Consider the following 22,576-nt stretch of genomic DNA (forward strand, 5'->3'; position numbering starts at 1 on the left):
CTTACAGTCTTACCCTCTCTCTCCCAGATGAAGCTCGCCAGACCCTGCTCCTACAACAGCCCAAGGTCATCCTGACTTCAGGCAGAGGGAGACCCAATCCCAGGAACTCTCTGCACCAGCCTCTGCCCAGCAAGTGCCTCCTCACACCCAGGAAGCACTGGAGGTCACATGCAATCTGGCCTCTCAGATTCTCTGCTCTGGTAGGGCTCTCTTGGACGGTAACACACTGGAGCAGATGCAGCCCACAGGATGCCCCAGCTCCTCTGAGCCCTCGGCCGGCACTCCTAAACGTGGCCTCGTGCACACATATTCCTGGTAGCTCTGATGGGGAGCTGCACCTGAGCTGAGAGGAATCATCCCAGATAAACCGATTCTCTCCAGGCCTCTGTCTGACTCCCATCTGACACCACATTCAGAGCAGTGCAAGTCACGGTGGCCCAAAGGGGCCAACAGCCCAGGTCCCTCAGTGGATAAATGGACAAACAAAATGTGCTACATACACACAATGAAATATTTGGCCATAAAAAGAAGGAAATTCTGACACATGCTACAATATGGATGAACTGTGAGGACATGATGCCACGTGAAACAAGCCAGTCACAAAAGACAAATAAATACACACAATTCCACTTATCTGCAGTACCTAGAACAGGCAAATTCACAGAAACAGAAGGTAGGGTAGAGGTTTCCAGGACTGAGGGTAGGGGGGAATGAGGAGTTATCATTGAATGGATATAAAATTTGTTTGGGATGCTGGAAAATTTCTGGAAACAGAGAGTGGTCATAGCTGCACAACACTTTGTATGTACTTAGTGCCACAGAGTTGAATACTTTAAAATGGCTAAAGGAGTACACTTTATGTTAGGTATATTTTTAAAAGTTTAAAAATTAAATGCGCTCTAGACTGTGACTTAAAAAAAAAAAAAAGGCAACAGCTGCATCTGTCTTTACCTCACTTTTAAAAGATTTGAGGATTTGCTATATTGATACTTCCCATAAGAGCCTGACACACCAAGAACGTGACCCCAGTACTTAATCTCCAGGTACACCACCTCCACAGAGGCCTAACACCTTTGGCCCCTTGGCCAGCTAAGACCACCCTGGATGAAAGGTGCCACATGAATGGAGACATCCCTTTTTCCCTGCCCTTCCCTCCACCCATAGGCAGCTGATTTCTCTAAGAAGGCTGGGCAGCCAGGCCCATTCTGGGTCGGCATCAACTACCATCCTGTTATAAATCCTTCCCCACAAAGCACTGGAGACTGGTCCTCTCACTGTGCCAAGAAGTCTTTTTCCTAACCATCTGTAACCCATTCAAAGGCACCCAGCAGGAAGCGATGGCAAGGAAAACCCCTGCACAAGGCAACTGGCGGGACCACCTCGCCTCTTGCTCACAGCCAACAAGAGAAGTCCTCCTTTCTCTGGACACAGAACATCTGGGGGAGTACTGAAAGGTGCCGGGCGCCTGTCAGGGCCCAAGTGTACTCTAGACAGATGCACGCAAAATTTGGTCAGAAACGCAAGCTGTATTGAATTTTTAAATTAACCCTGAAGAAAATTCATTTGAGAAAACAAAACAAACCCCAAACCCTAAGAGGGAAAGACAAGAACAATATATGAAAACTAACCTCAAAAATACTTTCTTCTGATTTCTGTGGACAATGAGACCACAACTTCAAGTAGTTACAATCCTTCTCATCATGGTTCCCCCTCCAGTCTGGTGTTGTCAGCTGCTTCTTCCTAATAGTCAGAGCTTCATTTTTTGACCCTATAAGCTGAAACTCTCAAAGTGTTTCAACAGTGAGCTGGGACTGGTCTATACAGGCTGGTAAAAGCAAATTATTAAATCTTCAGGAATTTGGTGAGCCAATTAAGAAATTATTAAAAATTAACTAAGCTAAAATTAAATGTGCTATTTTTAAAAAGAGAATAAATACTCAAAACAAACCACTTCTATTTATCTTGTTACATTTTACTATTACCCATGCTTTGGGCAGAGGTTGAGAAATTTTTGCAAAAAGGTCCAAGTAGTAAATATTTTAGGTTCTGAGGGTCTCCTTCTCAGCCATCTCACTCAACCACGGTCGTGAGTGCAAAAGTAACCTGAGACAATAGATGAATGAATGAACATGGCTGTGCTCTGATAAAACTTTATTTACAAAGACAGGTGACAAGGGTTTCACTGATGGACCATAGTTTGCTAACTGCTGCTCTTTATTTACATTTACTGTATCTGCACAGAAGAAATCCTATATAAGGGCTCTAATGTGCACCTCTTCCCAACTCAGTTCAGTGATAACGCACTGATGTGAAATGCGGTGATATGAGAGACACCATCAAATGCTACAAATCAGGGTTTTATTTGATTACCTAGTTTTAAGAAGGTGATGCAGAAAACTTTAGAGATGCAAATTTAAAAGTATATCATGTTGATAAAGAATATGCTGGAGGCTGCCAAGAGGGAAGGGGTGAGAGAGGGATGAATTGGGAGTCCGAGATTAGCAGATGCAAAACTGGTATACAGAATAAACAACGTCCTACTGTATAGCACATGATAAACCAAAATGGAAAAGAATATGAAAAAGAATATATATATACACACACATATATATGTGTGTATAACTGAGTTACTTTGCTGTAGAACAGTAATTAACACAACACTGTAAATCAACTATATATACTTTAATAAAAAAGAGAGAGAGAAAAAGTATATCATGTCAATAGCTGTATTTGAAAAGCACACAAAAATCAAACCATATTCTCTTGGTACTTGAGAACTATCATCCAATTTAGCAAGGAAGTCGCTGTTGTCACCAAAGATCGAGCAAAGTTCCCATGTACATCTTTGTTCTTTCGCTTTCATCTTCCTCACTGACTTAAATGAAAATATCAACCAGCACTTACATCAGATCAACACTTGCTGTCAATTTCAAACTTAGGTTGACCAGGGGAATAAGATTTTGGCAAAAATCAACAAAAGCATTCTGTGAGAATCAACTGATGATATGAAATTTACCGTAAAGAGTATTAAATATTGTATGATTTTTAAACTGTATGCTAAACACCCTTTTATCAGTAAAATGTATAATAAACCTATACATGTACACGTGCAAGTTTGTTTAGAGAGCGAGCCGTTAAGCATTTACTAGCACAACGTTGATTGTGATAGAAAAGAATTTCCTGATTAACTTCCAGAGCAGTGAGACCTAACAGAGAAAGAGAGATTGACCCTACTCCCAGCACAATGAATAGCAACACATACACAAACATTACCAAACAAAAAAGGCACCTGTTTCCTTGAAATGCCATAAAAAAAACATGGAATTGTACAGGGTACCATGTAGGTGTGCCATTGGAATACATTACAAACTGTTTCTCTTCAGTGTTAAAGGCAGATACAGGATTCATCCTAACTCCTTTTTCTAAAAATGACTTTCTGGAGGAGCTCACAGCCCTCACTAGGTCTAGCCATTCTAGCCATCTGTGATGAAGCACTCAGTCATTCACTCACTCATTCCTCAAACACTAACTGGCCTCCAATTACACATCCTTACCTGTGCTCTAGATAGACACACAAACCAGAGAGTCTCTGTCCCCAAGTCAAAGGTCGTGTAGGCCGCAGACTGATAAAACCTCTTCCTTCCCTGGCCTCCACGCATTCAAGCCACATTCACAAAGTGAATCAATTCCACATTTCAGTCCTGAATTCCTGGAGGTCAGGGGCCAGGGCTAGTGCACCTGTGCATTCTGCATGCCTCCCCCCACCCCCGCCCCCCACCCAGTGCCTGGGTGGTTGGTCACTTTCAAGGGAATAGGTGCTGTAGGAAGCACTGTTTTAGATACAGAACCTGAGAAGCATCACACAATTAACTTCAGCAGTTCACCGATCCCAGGCTAAATGCTGGACTCCTGCTGGAAGGTAGGAGAGGGATTATTTTAAATGCAATTATCCTCTTCCTTCCCCAAATTAAAGAAGAGGATCACTTGAGTGTGTGGGAAAATGTTTCTCAATGTTTTTAAACTCATACTCTACCAAGATGTGGTCACACTTTACTTCTGAGCTTTGCATACAAAGCTCGCTCTATATATCTAGAATTTCCCATTGATTATGGGTTTTTTCATACTATACGTGCATCTTACTGAAACATGCCCAGTTCTTGCCCTTGCTCCTTCCTAGCTCAAACCATGGGTGTTCAACTTCTTACTCTGAAAATTGGTAAATACAGGGGAGAATGTAACTCTGCCTTTTTAGAAGGAACTTAATAGTTCATCTCTACTAATGAGAAAGAGCTCTTCTTTATATATGAATGTCAGCCAGTAAATGTAGATCAGAACAACAAAATTTATTTTTTTGGCCGCATCATGTAGCTGACAGGATCTCGGTTCCCAGACCAGTGACTGAACCCACACCCTTGGCAACAGAAGTATGGAGTTCTAACCACTGGACCATCAGGGAATTCCCAGAATGATGGAATTTGAAAATGACCACTCCACAACTCCCGAAGAAACAACTGATCCAGCAAGGATCATCAGTGGGGGCCAAGATGGTTCTAAGAAATTTCTTTATAGGGAACAGGGTTCTCAGTCGGTGCCAAAGCATCACCCACAGAATGGCATGCTAACTGTAGATAGAAAACATATCTTTGCAATAAAGAGAGGTGGTCACCACATTTCCAAGTGATCAATATCTAATAATGGGACACCTGACATCATGGATCCCTGCTGAAATGTTCAATGAAGCACTTAGAATTACCTGGACATATTTTTGCCAAAATGTTGAGCCTAAATCTGAGACTTTAGCTCTAACTTCTGGTATGTAGGGTAACCAGATCATAGAAAAAGAAGGTAAATGAGACCATGAGGAAGTGATCAGACAGATAAAAATGGGAAGCAATTTAAACAGCAATATATATATATATACACACACACACATACATATACACAGAAATACACACATATGCATATATATATATATATATATATATATATATATACATACATATATACACATACATCCATGGTGGGGGTACCGCCCTAGATTTAAACTGACTAAAGAGGCATCAAAACCAAATGTAATTCATGAACCTTGATAGGATCCTGGATATATATTTTAAAAATATATTCAGAAATAAAGCAACTATAAACTTTTTTTTTTTTTTACCAGGGGGACAATAGCAGAAATTTGAATACAAACCAAATAGTAGATTCTATTAGGGGATCAACACTAGTTTTCTAAATGTGATTCTGGTATTATGATTATGTCAGATAATGCTTTTATTTTCAGGAGATACATGCATGCGTGCTTCAGTCGTGTCTGACTCTGCGACCCATGGACTGTAGCCCACCAGGCTCCTCTGTCGATAGGGTTCTCCAGGCAAGAATCCTGGAGTGGGTTGCCATGCGCTCCTCCAGGGGATCTTCCAGACCCAGGGATCGAACCCGCATCTCATTACATTTCCTGCATGGGCAGGGAGGTTCTTTACCACTAGTGCCACCTGGGAAGCCCTTAGGAGACACAAGCTGAAGTATTTAGGATGAAATGTCAGGCTGTCTGCAACTTACTTCCAAATGGTTCAGCGAGAACACACATACATATTTATATAAGATGAGGCTCTGAGAACTTAAGTAGCTCAAGGTTACACAATCAAATGTGTCAAGATGATAAATATTTAGAGGTGAAGTATCATGATGTCAACAACTGATTTACAAAGAGTACAGAAATATATATATACATATCTTTATAAAAAATCAGATTAAATGTGAACTGATTTTTTTAATTCTAAGGGATGCATATGTGAATGCCCATAGTGCTATCATTTCAACTTTTTTCATACATGTGAAAATTTTTAACTGTAACATAAAGATGGTGGGGTAAAAAAGAAACAAGGGTGCAAGTGGTGGGGTTTACCACCAAATCTGAACCAAGAAACTTCATGCTACTTAAAGGTGCCTATGAGCCAAACCATAGCACACTTCCAGTGAATTGCACCACGGACGCAGGACCCCATGGAGGATCCTGAGGCTGCAACGCCCTATGCTGAGCTGAGCCTTTTTGCCATGTGGCTCCAAAGAGCCACCTGAGCAGAATCTTCAGGAGGCTTGCTAGCTCTCAGAATTGTAACAATGTCAAAAAATCAGGTGCTAAATCAAAGAGACTCACAGATCATCTCCAGACTGCTTCTAAAGAGGAAAGTATAAATGTAGAGTTGTTTAAAGGATATAGAGCTTCAGTTTTATGAGATGACAAAAGTTTGGGGGATTAGTTGCAGGACAATGCAAATGTACTTAACACTCCTCAGCTGTGAAAGTGAAAGTCACTCAGTTGTGTCCGACTCTTTGTGACCCCATGGACAATACAGTCCATGGAATTCTCCAGGCCAGAATACTGGAGTGAGTAGCCATTCCCTTCTCCAGGGGATCTTCCCAACCCAGGAATCGAACCGGGTCTCCTGCAATGCCAGTGGATTCTTTACCAACTGAGCTATCAGGGAACTGTACCCTTAAAAATGATTAAACTGATAAAATTTATGTTATTTGTATTTTACCACGTTTAAAAAAAAAAAAAGAAAGAAAAGAAATGAAAATGCAGGTCTATCAAGACACATACTTGAAAACCAAACTGGATGTCTAGCTGAATTATAGCACTAAGCTGAAAACAACTCAGGGAAGAAAAAGGGAAGATGTGTTCCTTCTCCCTCACCCCCAAATCCACCATATTATAATGAATGCAGTTGTGAAAATAATATTATCAGGTGAGCAACAGAATGGCCACAAAGTGTAAGATGGAGGGGCGGAAGTGCATGATGGCTATGGCCAGCAGCATGGTATCCAGAAGCAGGGCAGGCAGCACAGCCTGTGAGGCTGGGGAAGCTTCTGCAGAAGGAATGAGGCCTGGTCCCTGCAGCAGGAAAGGGAGGCAAAGACCAAAGATGAGCACGAGGAAGGAACGGGGCTGGTAAGGGGCAAACCACCTGTCAGGATTTGAAGGGACTGAGGCACAGGGGACCCAGAACACTGCATTAACTGCAGTCGATGGGGGAAGTGATGATAGGTTTTCACTCCAGGAACAACCTGATAAAATGTGACTTTTCGGGAGATTAATTTTGAATTGGTATGCTGGGAAGATGGAGACAGGGAGGCCAATTAAGCAGCTATTATAAAAACTGAGGCTTGCCTGGGGTGGGGGCAGAGGGGGTGGAGGGAATGGAGAGGGGTAGAGGACTGATCCTACAGAGAGAGCAGGAGGGTGAGAGGAAGGGAGGGAGGGTCTTTCTCAAGACAGTGGCTAGGGGAAGATACAAAGAAAGCTCTGCAGTTGCACTGTGTCTAGGGGGATTGGGAGTGCAGTGAGAACATCCGTGAGGGGCTGTCCAATACAGCACACCAGAGGGGTGAGCAAGGAGCAGGGCGGGCTCCCACAGAGCAAACCCTGGAGGGAGGGGAAAGCCAGGAAGGGGGGCCAGCAGGACAGATGCAAAAGTGGGCATCACCAAAACTTTGGGAAAGAAAATAAGGTGTCCCAAAAGCTTGAGGGCACTCTATTATCTAATGAAATCCCTAATAATCTCATTTGGAAAGCAAACAGCCTCCCAGTCTAAGGCTGGATTATTCTATATTGGATTTGCACAAAACAGAGCCAGCTCTCTTTTTAAAGGTCTTCTGCCAGTAAGTGTTTGGTCTGAGCCTCTGAAAGTGGCAGGGCTCTCTTGAGTCCATTTGCCCTGCTTCTGCAAAAGATGGCGAGGATGGACACAACGGTCAAGGTCAAGGGTGTACTGCCAAAGAACAGAAGCCTGGAGTCTAAAGACAGGGCTCACCAGGCTGACGCTGCGGTGGGAAGAACGGAGCCAGCCTCACCCAAACGTGCCTTGTTTCACTTTCCCAACATTTCCCTTTCTTCCTGACAGTCTGCAGCAGATTCTGTCATGTGGGAAAGGTCCTCCAGCCCACAAGCTCTTGGCCTCTCTGGGAGGATCGAAACACTGGCCAGCAGACCAAGTGACTGGGGCCCATGAAAGGTCACTTGAAACCCCACACTGATGAGGGAACTGAGTAGGAGGGACAGTGCTAAAGGGGAAACACATGTAAAACCACTGAGAGAGAGAAACTCCAGTTCCCTCTAGGATCAGCCAGGCCCCCACGTACCAAATGCAAAATGCCCTAGTTAACGGGGAGTAGCTGAAAGCCAGAATCATGGACCTGAACATCACCACGTGGCCCTGCCTGCATATGGGAGATGCATTCTGTGTCTCTCTCGGCCACTCCAGTCACAGACTCCTCTTTGTCACTGCCCCTCAGCCAGTCACAACTAGGGTGTCTCTATAGCTGAAGAAGGCAAAGGTCTTTCACACCCACTTAGCAGGTGCACTGCCCATCAAAAGGACACCTCTAACTGGCGGGCAGTGAAAAGGAGTCTCCATTCCATCATCCAAAGGAGCGCACCCTTCATGAAATTACTAACAATCCCAACGTCAAGAGAGAAACTGAAAAGCGGCCGAGAAAATGTTCAAAAGGAGGAAAAAAAGAGAGAAATCATCCCTGTAGATAGATGCCCCTGGAGTTGCTTGGCAACCATCTTTGCTAACACCTTCTCCCAAAAAGGAACAGTTTGAGTCAGCTCCTGAGATATCCCCGAAGCCAGGGCTCTGACCACAGAGGCCCCAGAGCTGGGGTTTTGGGATGAAAAAGCATTTCACTGAGGGGAGGACCTGGGGCCCTATCAGCAGGCCACTGGCTCACACACATGACGGGGAAGAAAAACATAACCATTTTGTTTAAAGATCATGCGTTTTGAGGCAGGGCTGGTACTAGAGTGAGGCAGGGATGGTACTAGGGTGAGGCAAGTGAGGTGCTCAGGCTGCAATATTTAAGGAGGCCCTCGCTCTGCACTTGCAGGAGCCTGTGTGAGCATCTGTAAATGTGTGTCCTGGATGCCTCGCTGGCCTCACCTTAGTTCAAGCCCTACTCCTAGAGCAACATCAGGACACAGTACTTAAGAGTACTATCTCCGGGGGCCTTCCCTGGTGGTCCAGCTGTTAAGACTCTATGCTTCCAAGGCAGGGGATACAGGCTTGATTCCTGGTCAAGGAACAGACATCACATGGCATATGGTGCAGACAAAAATTCCAGGATGTCTCTGGAATCATCCTGCCTCTCAGTTCAAATCCCAGCTCTTCCTCCTCACTGTATCACCTTGGGTAAATCACTTAATGTCTCTGAGCCTGAATCCTAATCTCTAACACGAGACTGATAACAGGAATTGTCTCATAGAATGTCAGGAAGATTATATGAGAAAAATGCACATTTAGTTCTATGTCTGGTATCTACTCAATAACCAGTAAATGGAAGCTAGGATTGTTACTTTTAAAAACAAATAAGCATCATCATCAATTTTTAAAACATGTAAGCAGCTCCCCAGAATCCCTTAAACTGAGCCTATGGAAACCAAGTGTCTGGAAGTGGTCCTGGTCTCAGATTTTTAAGAGTTTCACAAAGGATTCTCGAGGTGGGCAGGGTCAAGAGCTACTTCCTGTAACCGAAGTTCAGTAAATAACAGAGCCACCGGGGAAGCTTGTTAAAATGCACACTCCTGTGCTCTAGGCCGAGTGCTTCTGATTCAGTGTCACTGCAACCTGGGATGCTAAGTTAAGTACCTAGGTGGTTTCAACACTGGGTCCCCGAAATGGCCACACTGGAAAACTGAAACTGACTCAGTCTTGAAAACTCACAGCCAGGAACATGGGTCCAACTCCTCTTGTGTTTATTCCTGGCAGCCTTAAAGCACCAGGGATAAAATATTGACTAAAGATGCCCAGGCACACTCCTGGAGCAGAAAGGATGCTATCTGCCCCTTGGAAGTGGCAGCTCATATAAGACAAGGAAAAGGACCCAAGTGTCTGGTAAAAATGACAACCATCATTACAAAAGCTTATATTACTGAGTACCTAATGTATGCCAGATAGTACTTTATGTATTTTCACATCAACCCTAAGAGCTGGTATTATTCCTATTCTGAAAAGAATGAAACTGAGGCTCAGAAAAGTTATCTTACTACACAGCTTGTAAGTGGCTAGGTCCAAATTTAAATAATGCTCCATGAAGCTTCTGAGTCTGCAACATCATAATGTATATTTGCAATAAAATATACCTAAAATTTTATCATTTTAGCCATTTTTAAGTGTTTGGTTCACTGTCACCACCATCAATCTATCAAAACGTCTTCATTTTTCCCACCTGGAACTGTATACCCATTAAACACAGATTCTCAGTAGAGAATTCCCCCTCCCTAGCCCCTGGTAACCTTGTTCTCAACGTTCTCTACTCTTGTTCTCAATGAATTTAATTCTTTTAGGAACCCTGCATAAGTGGAATCATACAGTATTTGTCCTTTTGTGGCCACTATGCTCTTAAACAGAACTAGACACCACCTTGGCCTGACACGACCAAACTAAGCACGTGCCTCAACCATCTTCCATACCCTGGTTGGTGTCACCAGTTTGGATGTCCTGTCTCCCCACCCCCAACCTGGGACTCCATGACCTACTGGAGCATTGAGGCAGGGTCACAGAGCTCCTCCACTCTCACCGTCCCCCAGCAGAAGGTGTCCTTGGACTGTTCATATTCAGTGAATCACAATCAGCTTCACAGAGCAGGTTTGCTGATAACTGCTTCTATGTTCAAAGAGCCTGTCAGTGAGTCACTTTTATCTTTTCCTGGTGTTACTCTGTCCTGCCCTAGAGAGTATTTACTTGGTTTACTTTTTTCTTTAAGCACCCGATCCCTAAAATTGGCAAGCAGAATTCTGTTATGAAACCACAGGTACAAGGATAAAGCATCCATACACAAACAAAAGCTTTCCCCACAGTGAATTCCAGCTTGACTCAGCGGCAACTGCACAGCCAAGACTAACACCGGAACAGTAACGGTGCTCGGCCTCAGCTCCCTTGCAGGAAGCACTTCCCTAGACGCCCATCATTAGTTCAAGTGCCTCTGGGTCTAAACCCAGGTCCATTTGGCTGATGCAGCCAATCTGAGCTCTGCCATGGGAAAGAGTAAGAGAGCCAGCCAACCAGCATTAGCTGGGAGCCCATCCTCGGCACAACATCGTTCCAAGAATTTTAGGAGAGAGAGACACACAATGAAGTCAGCCCTTGACATTCAGTTTCTACAGTTTGGAAAAAGGTCAACCCTCTCCCTTTCCATTATGGCTACCTTCAATTACTGCAGGCGTGATTAGATTCCCAGTGGTCAAGCCCTGGAGATTCTCCCATGGTCCCCATGACGCAAGACAGGTGTAGGGGCTCCCAAGAAGTGACCAACAACACTGGAGAAGGTAGATGCCCCTCCAGCCCTCTGCAAGGAGAGGGGCAGCTTCTCCTCAAGGTGCTGCCGGCCTGGGGGAGGGGCATACAGTTGTGGGCAGCTACTCCTCTGACCTTTCTGAAGTCGTCTGTCTTGCTCTCTGGCACAGGGGTGTGCTCCAGCCTCACTTCCACGTCCTAGGATTTTCTCAGTGGTTCTGTGTCCACAAACAGCTGGTAGCTGTTCTTGAGAGAAGGGGTAAAGTTGGGAATGACCTACATCACCACCTTGGTGATGTCACTTCTGGGGCAGTCACTAAATGATCCGAGTTTCCAGATGTGAACACTGGGCTACCTCAGGGGTTGTGGTCCTTGGGTAAAAAGATGTTGATGAGGACAGGGTCTTGGTGTGTCTGCTGCTATCATTTTATGTCTACTTCCAAAGGATGTCATGAATGGAACAAAACGTCATGAATGAAAGGTTAGCCTGAAGGATATAAACACAATATACACAGAAAACCAGGCAAAACCCAAATTTGTCTAACTTTCTTAAACCACTTCTGGAGTGGAAACAGTAGGCCCCTATAAGCCACTGGCTTGAGTGAACATGGCCTTCTAGTCCTAAATAACACCGCAGACCACTTGGCACGTGGGCCAGAACCCTAAGGAATCAGATCCTCCTCTGCTTTCCCTATTTTCTAATCCTTAACATGGAAATCTTGAAGCCAGCAGCTCTGCTCTCCATCATGTGCATCCCCATTTCAGACAAATCCCAGGGGTAATCAACTGCACAGAACACCAGTTGTATTTCCAGCCTGACTTTAAATATAAACTGAAATCCTTAATGCTTCACCATGCTGCTTTTGACATCAGGCGCCCCCATACAATAAATGCCATTATTATTAGAATCGGTGGCTTGGGGTCTCTTTCACCCACAGTGAGGGAAGGCTGAGCCGAACCTGAATCTCAGCGCTATAACCATTTACTATGGACATGAAGTTTCAGAGGGGTCATCTTGGAAATTTGGAGGAAAGCTCTGTGAGGGGTGGAGTCTTCTCCATTTAGATGCTTCCAAATGTAGCCCCCTGTGGGCAACAGTCACAGCTCCACACCTGCCTGCTGAGGATTCAGTAAGGCTGCCTCACAGGGAACTTGGGCCTAAGACATGGACAGATAGTAGCAGAACATTGCTGAGTCTGTTTCTCTTGTGTTCTTACCTTTCCAGCCTCACATTACACCAATGGTTCTCTTATCAGGGTGATTTGGTACCATCCCAGCCCACTCCTGGGATCTTTGGCCATGTCTGGAGACATTTTTGGCTTTTTCAACTCAGGGGAAGGGGAGGTTCCACTGGAATCCAGGGTTAGAGGCTGAGGATGCTGCTAAACATCCAACAACATTCCCAGGACAGCGCTCTACCACAAAGAAGTAGAGTCCCTGCTGAGAAACTGTACCACTCTCTGCTTCGCTATCGTCATCCAAGTGACAGACTTTTTAGTTTCTAGAACATTCCATATTCTCTCACACTTTGGGCCTGCACACACATTGTTTCCTTTAAATCTGTCCCGCCCAGCTCTGCATATTCGTTCTCCAGGTTTTAGCATAAATAACATTTCCTCAGGAATACATACCCTGAGCCCCAAACCTAAATTAGGCCCCCTATCATGCTTTCCAATGGTACCCCAATTTCCCCTGAGCACTCATCATGGTTGCCATGACTTTTTCAACATTTGCCTTGGCTGCTAGGATGGGAACATCATGAGGGAGGGGCTCGTGCTCGTTCATGGCTGTCCTCCCAGGCCTAGCCTAGCGTCGGCCACTGTCACTCGGTCTCAAAGGCATGACGGAGGCTGAGAGAGCAGAAGTGGGTATTAAAAACTAACCAAGGGATTTCCCTGGTGGTTCAGTGGTTTAGAATCCACCTTCTAATGCAGGGAGCGTGGGTTTGATCCCTAGTCAGGGAATGAATATCCTACATGCTGTGGGGCAACTAAGCCCATATGCCACAACTATTAATACCAGGCCACGCACCACAACTAGAGAGAAGCCCGCTCACTGCAACTACTGAGCCTGTGTGCTGCTAGGAAAAGATCCCGTGCGACCCACAGAAGTCCTGCGCGCCACAACTGTGACCTGATGCAACCAAAAATCAATACAAATCAACCAATAAGTAAAAACTAAGCAAGACACCCAGAGGCTTAAACTACCCTCCCACTATGCTGTTGTTTAGTCACTAAGACGTGTCTGACTCTTCTGCAACCCCACGGATAGTAGCCCGCCAAGCTCCTCTGTCCATGGAATTGTCCAGGCAATACTGGAGTGGGTAGAATTTCCCTTCTCCGGGGGTTCGTCCCAACCCAGGGATCGAACATAGGTCTCCTGCATTGCAGGCAGATGCTTTTACCAGCTGAGCCACAAGGGAATACTGGAGTGGGTTGTCATTTCCTTCTCCAGGGGATCTTCCCAAGCCAGGGATTAAACCCACATCTCCTGTATGGGCAGGCGAATTCTTTACCACTGAGTCACCAGGGAAGCCCCATCTTCCCACTATGCAGGCACAAAAGAGAGAGGCAGGCTGAACTGCCTCTGATGTGGACCACTACCTAAGATACATGGAAATGGCAAGATACCATGCAGTACTTATAGGATGTTATCAGCCACGTGGGTAAAGCAGGCAGGAAAAACTATCCATGTATCTACTTGAATGCAGGTAGAAGATCTTGGAAAGGATACACAAGCAACTGAGGACAAGGGTAAAAGACTTTCTTTTTCACTGCATATCCTTCTCAACTATGTAACATGTGAAGGTTATTGAAAAAAAATAAGAAACATTTGAATGAGAGAGAGAAACAGTTTACATCTTCCAGCTATAAAAGTGTCATTCCTTCCTGTAGACTGACATGATGAGAACCTAGCACAGGGTAACTGGGCTTAGGCAGCAAGATCACATGTAGTGTTTCAAAGAGTGCCCAACCTGCCTAACTTCCTATTTTGGGAGGAGCTAGAGCCACACTTTCTCCACAGAACTAAAGTGCATAGAAATATGTGTATGTATAAAAAGATACTTATTTTAGAAGCTCAGTATTTTCAAAACTAGATGGTATTGAAAATGCCCTCTCTCAGCTTTGCCATCTTGGTCGTGGCATTCCCCCTTCTCTATCAGCTGGATGAAACTGTGAAGTTGATTCATTCTCCAAGTCCTCTCCTCCTTTTCGTCTTTCCTCCCTATCACATTGAGGGCACTCCACTTCTCCTATCCTTTCATCCCAAGCACTGGGCAAAAGAAGAGAGATGATAATGAAATGCCAAAGTGAACAAATGTTGCCGCTTATTAGCCAAAGGGGAGGAAGGTAGGCTTAATGGAGAAAGAAGTTGAAATTAATGGTGAAAATGAGGTTTATCAGTGTAATCTGTGGACTGGGTGTCTTCCCATTGCCTATTAGCATAGATAACAGAGTTGTCTGTATAATGATAAAGGGGACCATTCCACAGTTTCCCATAAATCTCAACCACTTGTCGCTAGCTTCCCTGACTTGGATTCTAAGAACCCTTCATTCTTATCAGGTCAGTTCTTTCCTCTAATTTGCCCCCATCCAGCTATAACTGAAAAATTCTTAAACTTGAGTTGAACACACTCCCACGTGCCCTGCTTCCTCCTGTGCTCCAGCCTAACTCCACCAGCATTAGCAGAACACCAAACTCTCACAGTCACAGAAAGATCTTACTGGCCCCAGAACAGTTTTCAGATGGGAAGGAAGCATTCCACAAGTTTACCTACATCAAATCAAAACACCTGGCAACACTGATACACAGAAACATGCCTGAAGTAACGAAGGTAGGCCTCCAAAGGATCCAAACAGTGATCCACTGAGGACTTTCTATCCTTACTGATCAAACAACTTATCAATCATTTAAAAAATATTTTTTAGGGACTTCCCTGCTGGTCCAGGGGTTAAGACTCTCAGCTCCCAATGCAGGGGGGCCCAGGTTCGTTCCCTGGTCAGGGAACTAGATCCCACATGCTGCAACTAAGACCTGGTGCAGCCAAATAAATGTATAAATATTTAAAAAATAATAATAAAAAAAAAAAATATTTTTAAAACATCCTGGTCCCCAGAAAGAACTCTGCAAACTCTTCTCAGCCATAAGTCCCAAACTGCCAAAGTAATTTTTTCTAGCACTTGATAAAACTTATCAGTGACTATATATCAACTGTACTCCATCAAAAGCATGGATAGCACAGAAATCAGCTTTCAAAAAATCTTCAGCTTTATAAAATTATGATAACATGGTTTACTCTAGAAATAAAATTTCTGATTGGGTATATCTTTTCCATTCATCACTGGTTAGTTAAAAATCCTTGTTAATTCTAATAATAAAATTTTCTAGAACTAGCTTCATTAATATATGATGATGATAATCTTAATGACATCTAAAAATAAGAAAAGCACAAATTCATTAAGCACTTACTATGTGCTAAACTCTTTTGTATTGTCTCAGTTAACCTTCACAACAACCCTGCTATTATCTCTGAAATTTTTGGGCAACTTGATGTATAGTTCAGGACATTGATGAGCCATACACACCTGGTCCTTACTTATAAATGCACATTCTTTAAAAAATAAAAAGTTCAGGTCAGGCAATTAGAAAAGAGAGGCATCTTTCTAAATCACGAAGGTTTCCCCCGATTAGCTTAGAAAAATGTCTTCCAATAAATCTATGAAGCTAGAGAAAGAAAATTATTTTAAAAGGTTAGCTAGATGAATTGGCCTTCCTTGGAATTTCCTATCATAATGGCAGCTCACAGATTAAGCTAATCAGGTTTCTGGGACCCTCCTTTTGAGGAAATCTTAGCGCCTCAGATCCAGGTCTATCCCCTCTCCACTATGGGGAACACATCACCCTGGGTTTTGGTCACAGACCCTTAGTTTTCTCAGTCTTAAAGGCCACACACCATTCACAAACTATTTGCAGGAGAATTAGGCTTGTGTACGAGGTGCAGTGATGTTTGGCACCAAGAGCTTATAAAAAAAAGAAAATAAGTCCAGTATTTGTAGTTTAAGATATTTCTAATGTGAAGGCTTGCTTTTTGTTGTTGCAAGAATCCTGGAGTGAGTTGCCATTTCCTCCTCCAAGGGATCTTCCTGACCGAGGAATCGAACCCACATCTCCTGCACTGGCAGGTGAATTGTCTACCGTTAAACAGTCTGTGTAGTATGACTGCATCTCAAATGTAGGTACATTCAATAAAGGAACTTAAATTCATAGGTCTCAGAAGGACCGAGGAGATTTTAAAACCACTCCCTTACTTTACAAGAAACAGAGCAGGCCCAAACAAGGAAAGTGAGGTTCCCAAGGTCACACACTGGAATTAGAAAGCAGACTCAAAGCCCTCTCTCCTGCTCCCTTCACCCTTCAGTCTGCCCTCAATATAACCCCACATGACTACATTCAAGCACAGAAATAACTATGCCTTCTGAACCCAGGTGATGATCTGGCAAAGTTCAAAAGTATTTACCAAAAAAAAAAAGCATTTGTCAAATTCCTCTTGACATAATTGTAGCTAACTTTGGATAAACAGTAACATGAACACGAAGACTTTATTACAGAAATCTCAAATCATTCAGCTAACATTTCATACTGATACAGGTGGAGTACTGAAGTAGAAAAAGATTCAAGGAATGGAGAAGGAACTATATTACAATAGTCAGGTTGTTCAAAAGTCTACAAGTCCTTCCTTCCTTCTGAAGCTGTGGCCAGATGGAGGCAGAAGATAAAATGATTCTTTTTTCATTTTTCCAGCCTAGCTTTTCCCCCAGAGGTTAGTCCATAAAAAATATCATATCACAATGCTCACAGCAGCATTATTCACAATAGGAAAAAGATGGAAACAAGCTAAATGTCCATTAACAGATGATAAACAAAACATGATATATACATACAATGGAATATTATTCCGCCATAAAAAGGAGTGAAATTCTGATACATACTGCCTCATGAATAAACCATGAAAATATGATGCTAAGTGAAAGAAGATGGACACAAAGGGTCATACATTGCAAATATATAGTACCTAGAATAGGCAACTTCATAGAGACAAAAAATAGAATACAAGTTTCCAGGGTTCAGCCCCAGGGGAGAGGGAATAGGAAATTATTATATTAATATAATGGAGACAGGGTTTGTGGCTGAGATGATGAAAAAGCTCAGGAAATGAATAGTGTTGAGAGTTGTACAACACTGTGACTATAGGTAATATCACTTGGTATACTTACTAAGTATACACTTAGTATACTTAGTATACTTACTAAGTATACTTCAGTAGCACTGAATTGTAAGACTTTAAAATGGTTAAAATGATAAATTTTATATTTATTTTACAATAAAAAAATTCACATCAAAATCTGGATCATGTACCTTCATTTCTAAATTGGAATTCCTAAATTCACCTATTAATTGCTATTAAAGCACAGTCTCAAGACCTGCTTACTACTGTTGACATCCTGGTCCATCTATGTACGCTCACCACCCGGAGAAACACGGTCACACCCTGGCCACGTTGTGTCCTGCAGAGATCCATCCACAATCAGGTACCTGGGACTTTCCACACAATGACTCCAGCAAGAAGACCAATGGCAAGACGAAAGCAACCAGTGTTTCTGGGGACTTTGGCAACCAAATATCCCTATACCAAGTCTCAGCTAAACCTTTAAACTCCTCACCACGGGAAGAAGAGATACAGTTCGTGTATATATATATACACACACAATCTATCCATGAAGAAAACTGTGTGCGCATACCAGGAGAACTCCAGAAACTGCTAACCCAGGCCTGCTCCACCAGGCCCACGAACAAAGAGATTTCAGCCCATACATGGCTATTTCGTATACTGAGCAATCGCACAGTTACACTGAAAAGTGGGGTTCCATAATACAAATGCACATAATTAGGAGCTAAATCTTTGTATCTTTACAGGTGAAAGCAAGATGTAAGCTTGTATCTTTACAAATGTAAGCAAGATGTACCACTTGTGGCTTCTAAGGAAAGGAGAGCTTTATATTCTTTTCCCCCCTTAAAAGAATCTATTTCTCATGAGGCAAAGAGAATCTGAAAATAAGGGTCTTCTGAAATAGAAGCCTGGGGGAGGGTGCAGAATATTTTTGTGTGTTATAGTCATAATCTATCAACCAGGCCTAAGAGGTGCCAATTCTGGGCTATACCATGACCATTATTAAACTTTAAAGGTTTTCACAAGCTCATCTTTTCTGGAAACCTCTTCATTGCCACTGGTCTGATAACTGAGTCCCGTAAGTTTTTAAAGGTGTCAAGAGTTTGTCTGTGAAGAAAAACAATTTCCAGTGATACTTTCCAATGCCAACACACATGGACACTGAGCACAAATAAGCTGCCACTTGTAAGAGGGCCACTTGACATCATTCCCTTGTGCATCCTAAAGACACATGTCAAGATCACACTAAGGTATTTAGAGGCAAACATCTTTAGAATACGGTTTCGTTTCCAATCAAAGTGCTTAATTAGCAGAAACATTATGCTAGAGAGCTGTCCTTGAATATGCATGCATTTTTAACCTCCATGTCATTTTTTTTCTGAAACACAAATTCTCCTCTCACTAGATGGTCAGGAAACAATTAGGCACAGAAAACCAACTGTCTGAGGTGTGATCCACAAAACAAGTTCCATCTTTCCAAGCAGGTTTCAGCTGCCTACCAGGGTGACATCGCGTTTTATGAGGGAAACCATCCTTTGGCATCTAATGGCCTTTTCCTCCATTCATTTTGGATAAGCCAGGCTCCCATGGCCTAGTTATGGCTGAACGCTTTCCACACTTCCCACCAACCTCTTCTGCACCCCTGCACTTCCTCCCACCTCCAGTTTCAGTCAAACACATTTATAAGATATCAGTTAGTAAATCACAACTCAATTGAACCCATCATTCGTTCAACAGAAAGTGGTCTCTGGAGTTGCTCCGTGTGAAGCCCATAGGCCACAGTTACTTATGGCAGGCTCGCAAACATGAATAGGCCATGATTTATTTATGATGACCATGTGTGTTTGATGCCCAGTTCCAGCAGGCTGTGGCTTCACTCACCTGCCTCTGTCTGGGATGACCTAGCTACTCACTGTGTTCCATTTTAGGTACTGTATTTCCACGCTGGGGAAACAGAGATGGGTGACTGGCTGGAGGTTATATACACAGATACCCCTGCTCACCACATTACAATCTGTGACCAAACGCAAAGTGGGCCAAACGTAACTTGCTGCAAAGGTTTGCCATGTACCATGGCTTTTAGTGGAGAAGTAGCTGCTGGGATGACTGACCACGTGGGGTTCATTAAACTGTTGTGTATTTACCCACAAGGAAGGCTGGGATGCTTGTGAGTGGAGCCCTGCTCCTCATTTCAACAATTTCCACCCCCCACCATTTGGCAATAATGCTCCAAAGGCGAATAGCAGATATGTATCAGAAGGTCCAAATGTGGACTCCAGCTGAAGTGCAGGAAACTTCTGCCTTGAATAGTCTCGACCCCTCTACCCCCCAGTTGCATTTGTACTTTGAAAGAAGTTAACATGAAGCAGGAGTCACCTGGGCGTGCTCAATTTTTGACAAGCCTTAGTCACTCTGTACCGAGCAGAACAATTCACATTATAGTCGAAATCCTGTGAAGATTCTGCCACACATGCTAACACTAAAATGCCAGTAGCTCCACTTACCTTCTTTATTAAGCCTCATAACCTCCCTGCTTTTTCCACCCTCTTTTCCAGCCTCTTCTAAATCTACATCTGCAGATGAAAAAGAAAAGGAAAAAAGAAAATAAGGAAAAAAAGAAAAAAAAAGGGGGGGAGGCAAAGTCAAGGGGGGAAGGGAGAGTGTTTATTTGCAAACAGATCGATATAAATACTGGATATGAAAATCCTTCAAAAATTGACAATGCAACATTTTCTCCCAAGTCCGGATTTCCATCTACCTGGCCCATATAGGTACCAAAAAAAAAAAAAAACTATGCAAGCAGCAACAGAGTAGCCTTTTAAACGGATACACCGTGGGGCTGTGAAAGCCCACCCCGCGGGCTGCCACGGGGAGAGGGCACAGACAGACAGACAGACAGCCCTGGCAGCAGGGCCTCTCTCTGTGCACTGATGATCTGTCTCTGTGTGTATTTATTTAGAGAGAGGGAGAAGCATGGAGGACACCGGGGGCCACTCTCTCTCCACACACACACTTTTTCCCAGTGGCTCTAGGTGAATGGAAAGGTTACAGGGTAATAAAAGGAGGAGGAGGCGGTGGGGTTCTTACTGTCGGAGCAGTGTAATTTGGCGGCGTCGATCCAGGAGGACCAGGGTTTGCCCAGAAACGCCTCCGGACTGGGCACTTTGCGATCCAGTGTCGCCATTGCTCTTCCTTCTTGTTGCTTTTTCCCTGTTCCTTCGGCAGCAGCAGCCGAGAGACACGGGATTCGAGAACGCTCCGACGTCATCTTCGGAACGTTCCGACATTGAGTGTTCTGAAAGGGGGAGGGAGGGAGGGAGGGATGGGAGGAGGGAGGCGGAGGAGGAGGAGAGAGCAAGGAGGAGGAGCCGGCGTTCAGCGCCCGGCCGGGCTCGGCTCGGCTCTCGGCATCCGCGGCCGCCAGGGGCAGCAAAGAGGCGCCCAGAGGCCCGGCGCCTGCACGCCTGCCGCCAGCACGCCTGCCGCCGGGGGCGGGGCTGAGCGCTGGGACCAGAGGATGCAGCGCGGGGCGTGAGGATGCTGCGGCTCCGCCGGCACCCGGCGCCCGCTAGCCGGGGTCCTAGGGGCCAGACATGAGAGAGGGGGTTGAGGGCGACCTGGGAGAGGCGCGACCTGGGGCCGTGGGAGGGGTTGTCTTCCCTGCAGAGTTGCGCTCCAGGACGGAAAGTTTTTGCGTGCAGCCCTTCCAGCGCGCCCTGCCCTCGCCAGTTCCTGTCGCCTACCGTGAGGCGCCCCCGAGAGGATCCCTGCCGCTTAGTGGAGAAGGGCCGAGCAACCCCCCTTTCCCGACGACCACCTCAAGGGAGGAGACCCCGGTGACCTCTCCTCCCAGCCACCACTCCCTCCACCTTTTCTTCTCTTTCTCGGTGGACCTTGGGTGGTGGAGGATTCTGCGGATGCCTTTGGGAGCTGAGAGCAATGGGTAGATGGAAGTGGTTCTAAAAAGCAGGTAAGTTTGGAGCTAGAGGAGCTGCCTTCCCATCTCAGGCTGCGGGGCGTTGCAAAGCTCAAAACTCGGGGCCCCGCAATGCGAGTCTCCGGCTCTCAGAAAACCACTGTGCACACTTTGCTCCACATCCACGGTAGTGGGAGTGAGGACTTACCCACTCTCCAAAGACGCTGCTTAGCGGACCAAGGCCCTGGAGCCGTTTCCAGCACTTCCTCCTTTGAGATGAGGGTCGCCCGGATTAGCGCAGGCAATCAGGGATCTGATTCTTGGGAGAATTCACTTGAGGCTTAACTGCTCTGGCCAGCTATTAATAGAGAGGAAGCGTTAAATTTCCTCTGGATTTTGGACGTTTGATGCTTTCATTGAGATTCCCACCACTTCCTCCCTCCTTCCCCAGGGGTTGGCAGCAAAGGTGTTAAAAGGTCTTCTGGTATCTCTCATTTAAAAAAAATTTTTTTTCATTTTCTAGGAATTACCTAGGAGAAGGCAAGGGCACCCCACTCCAGTACTCTTGCCTGGAAATTCCCATGGACAGAGGAGCCTGGTAGGCTGCAGTGAAGTCGCCCAGTCGTGTCCGACTCCACTTTCACTTTTCACTTTCATGCATTGGAGAAGGAAATGGCAACCCACTCCAGTGTTCTTGCCAGGAGAATCCCAGGGACGGGGGAAGCCTGGTGGGCTGCCGTCTATGGGGTCGCACAGAGTCGGACACGACTGAAGCGACTTAGCAGCAGCAGCAGCAGCAGCAGCAGCAGCAGCAGCAATTACCTAAAATATATGGACTCTACCCCACAACCGACATATTTCCCTCTCCCACCCCCACCCCCACCCCCGCACCCTTTTAGTTCTCACAGACTATTTCTGCCCCATGACTGAAGCTCACGGATTTGAAGTTTCTTTGTCATGAAGTCTGCTTTGGCTCTGTCATCTAATGTCCCTGCACTTGGCATCCTGTACCTCAAAGCCAGGATCAGGATGGACAATGAAGGAGGAGCTTCCGGTTGATCTTCAGTTGTGATGTTTGTGTGAATGGGCTTGTTTTTGATCAGACCTGAATAAATTTCATTTGCCTTTGCT

The 22,576-nt window shown here is 44.7% G+C and overlaps 1 protein-coding gene and 1 long non-coding RNA gene across 13 annotated transcripts in view; one reads left to right on the forward strand and one right to left on the reverse strand.

Annotated features, from left to right (window-relative positions):
• ATXN7L1 (ataxin 7 like 1) overlaps positions 1–20,840 on the reverse strand; it is a 255,289-nt gene extending 234,449 nt beyond the window's left edge. For 11 of the 12 annotated variants that reach the window (XM_070787732.1, XM_019958663.2, XM_070787735.1 and 8 more), the window contains exons 1-2: positions 20,617–20,840; positions 20,034–20,102 (exon numbers count right to left, since the gene is read on the reverse strand). In XM_070787732.1, the coding sequence (XP_070643833.1) occupies positions 20,034–20,102; positions 20,617–20,797 (250 nt within the window). In that variant the 5' untranslated portion in view covers positions 20,798–20,840. The remainder of the gene's footprint in view (positions 1–20,033; positions 20,103–20,616) is intronic. The other variant, XM_019958666.2, reaches the window with a different exon arrangement.
• Positions 20,841–20,959: 119 nt separating this feature from the next.
• On the forward strand, positions 20,960–22,575 carry LOC139182694 (uncharacterized). Its single transcript, XR_011566218.1, has 2 exons — positions 20,960–21,499; positions 21,969–22,575. It is a non-coding gene; the product is annotated as an uncharacterized lncRNA (long non-coding RNA).
• Position 22,576: the final 1 nt, after the last annotated feature.

Source organism: Bos indicus, chromosome 4 (assembly GCF_029378745.1).
Source record: "Bos indicus isolate NIAB-ARS_2022 breed Sahiwal x Tharparkar chromosome 4, NIAB-ARS_B.indTharparkar_mat_pri_1.0, whole genome shotgun sequence".
In the NCBI taxonomy this organism is placed as follows: Eukaryota; Metazoa; Chordata; class Mammalia; order Artiodactyla; family Bovidae; genus Bos; species Bos indicus.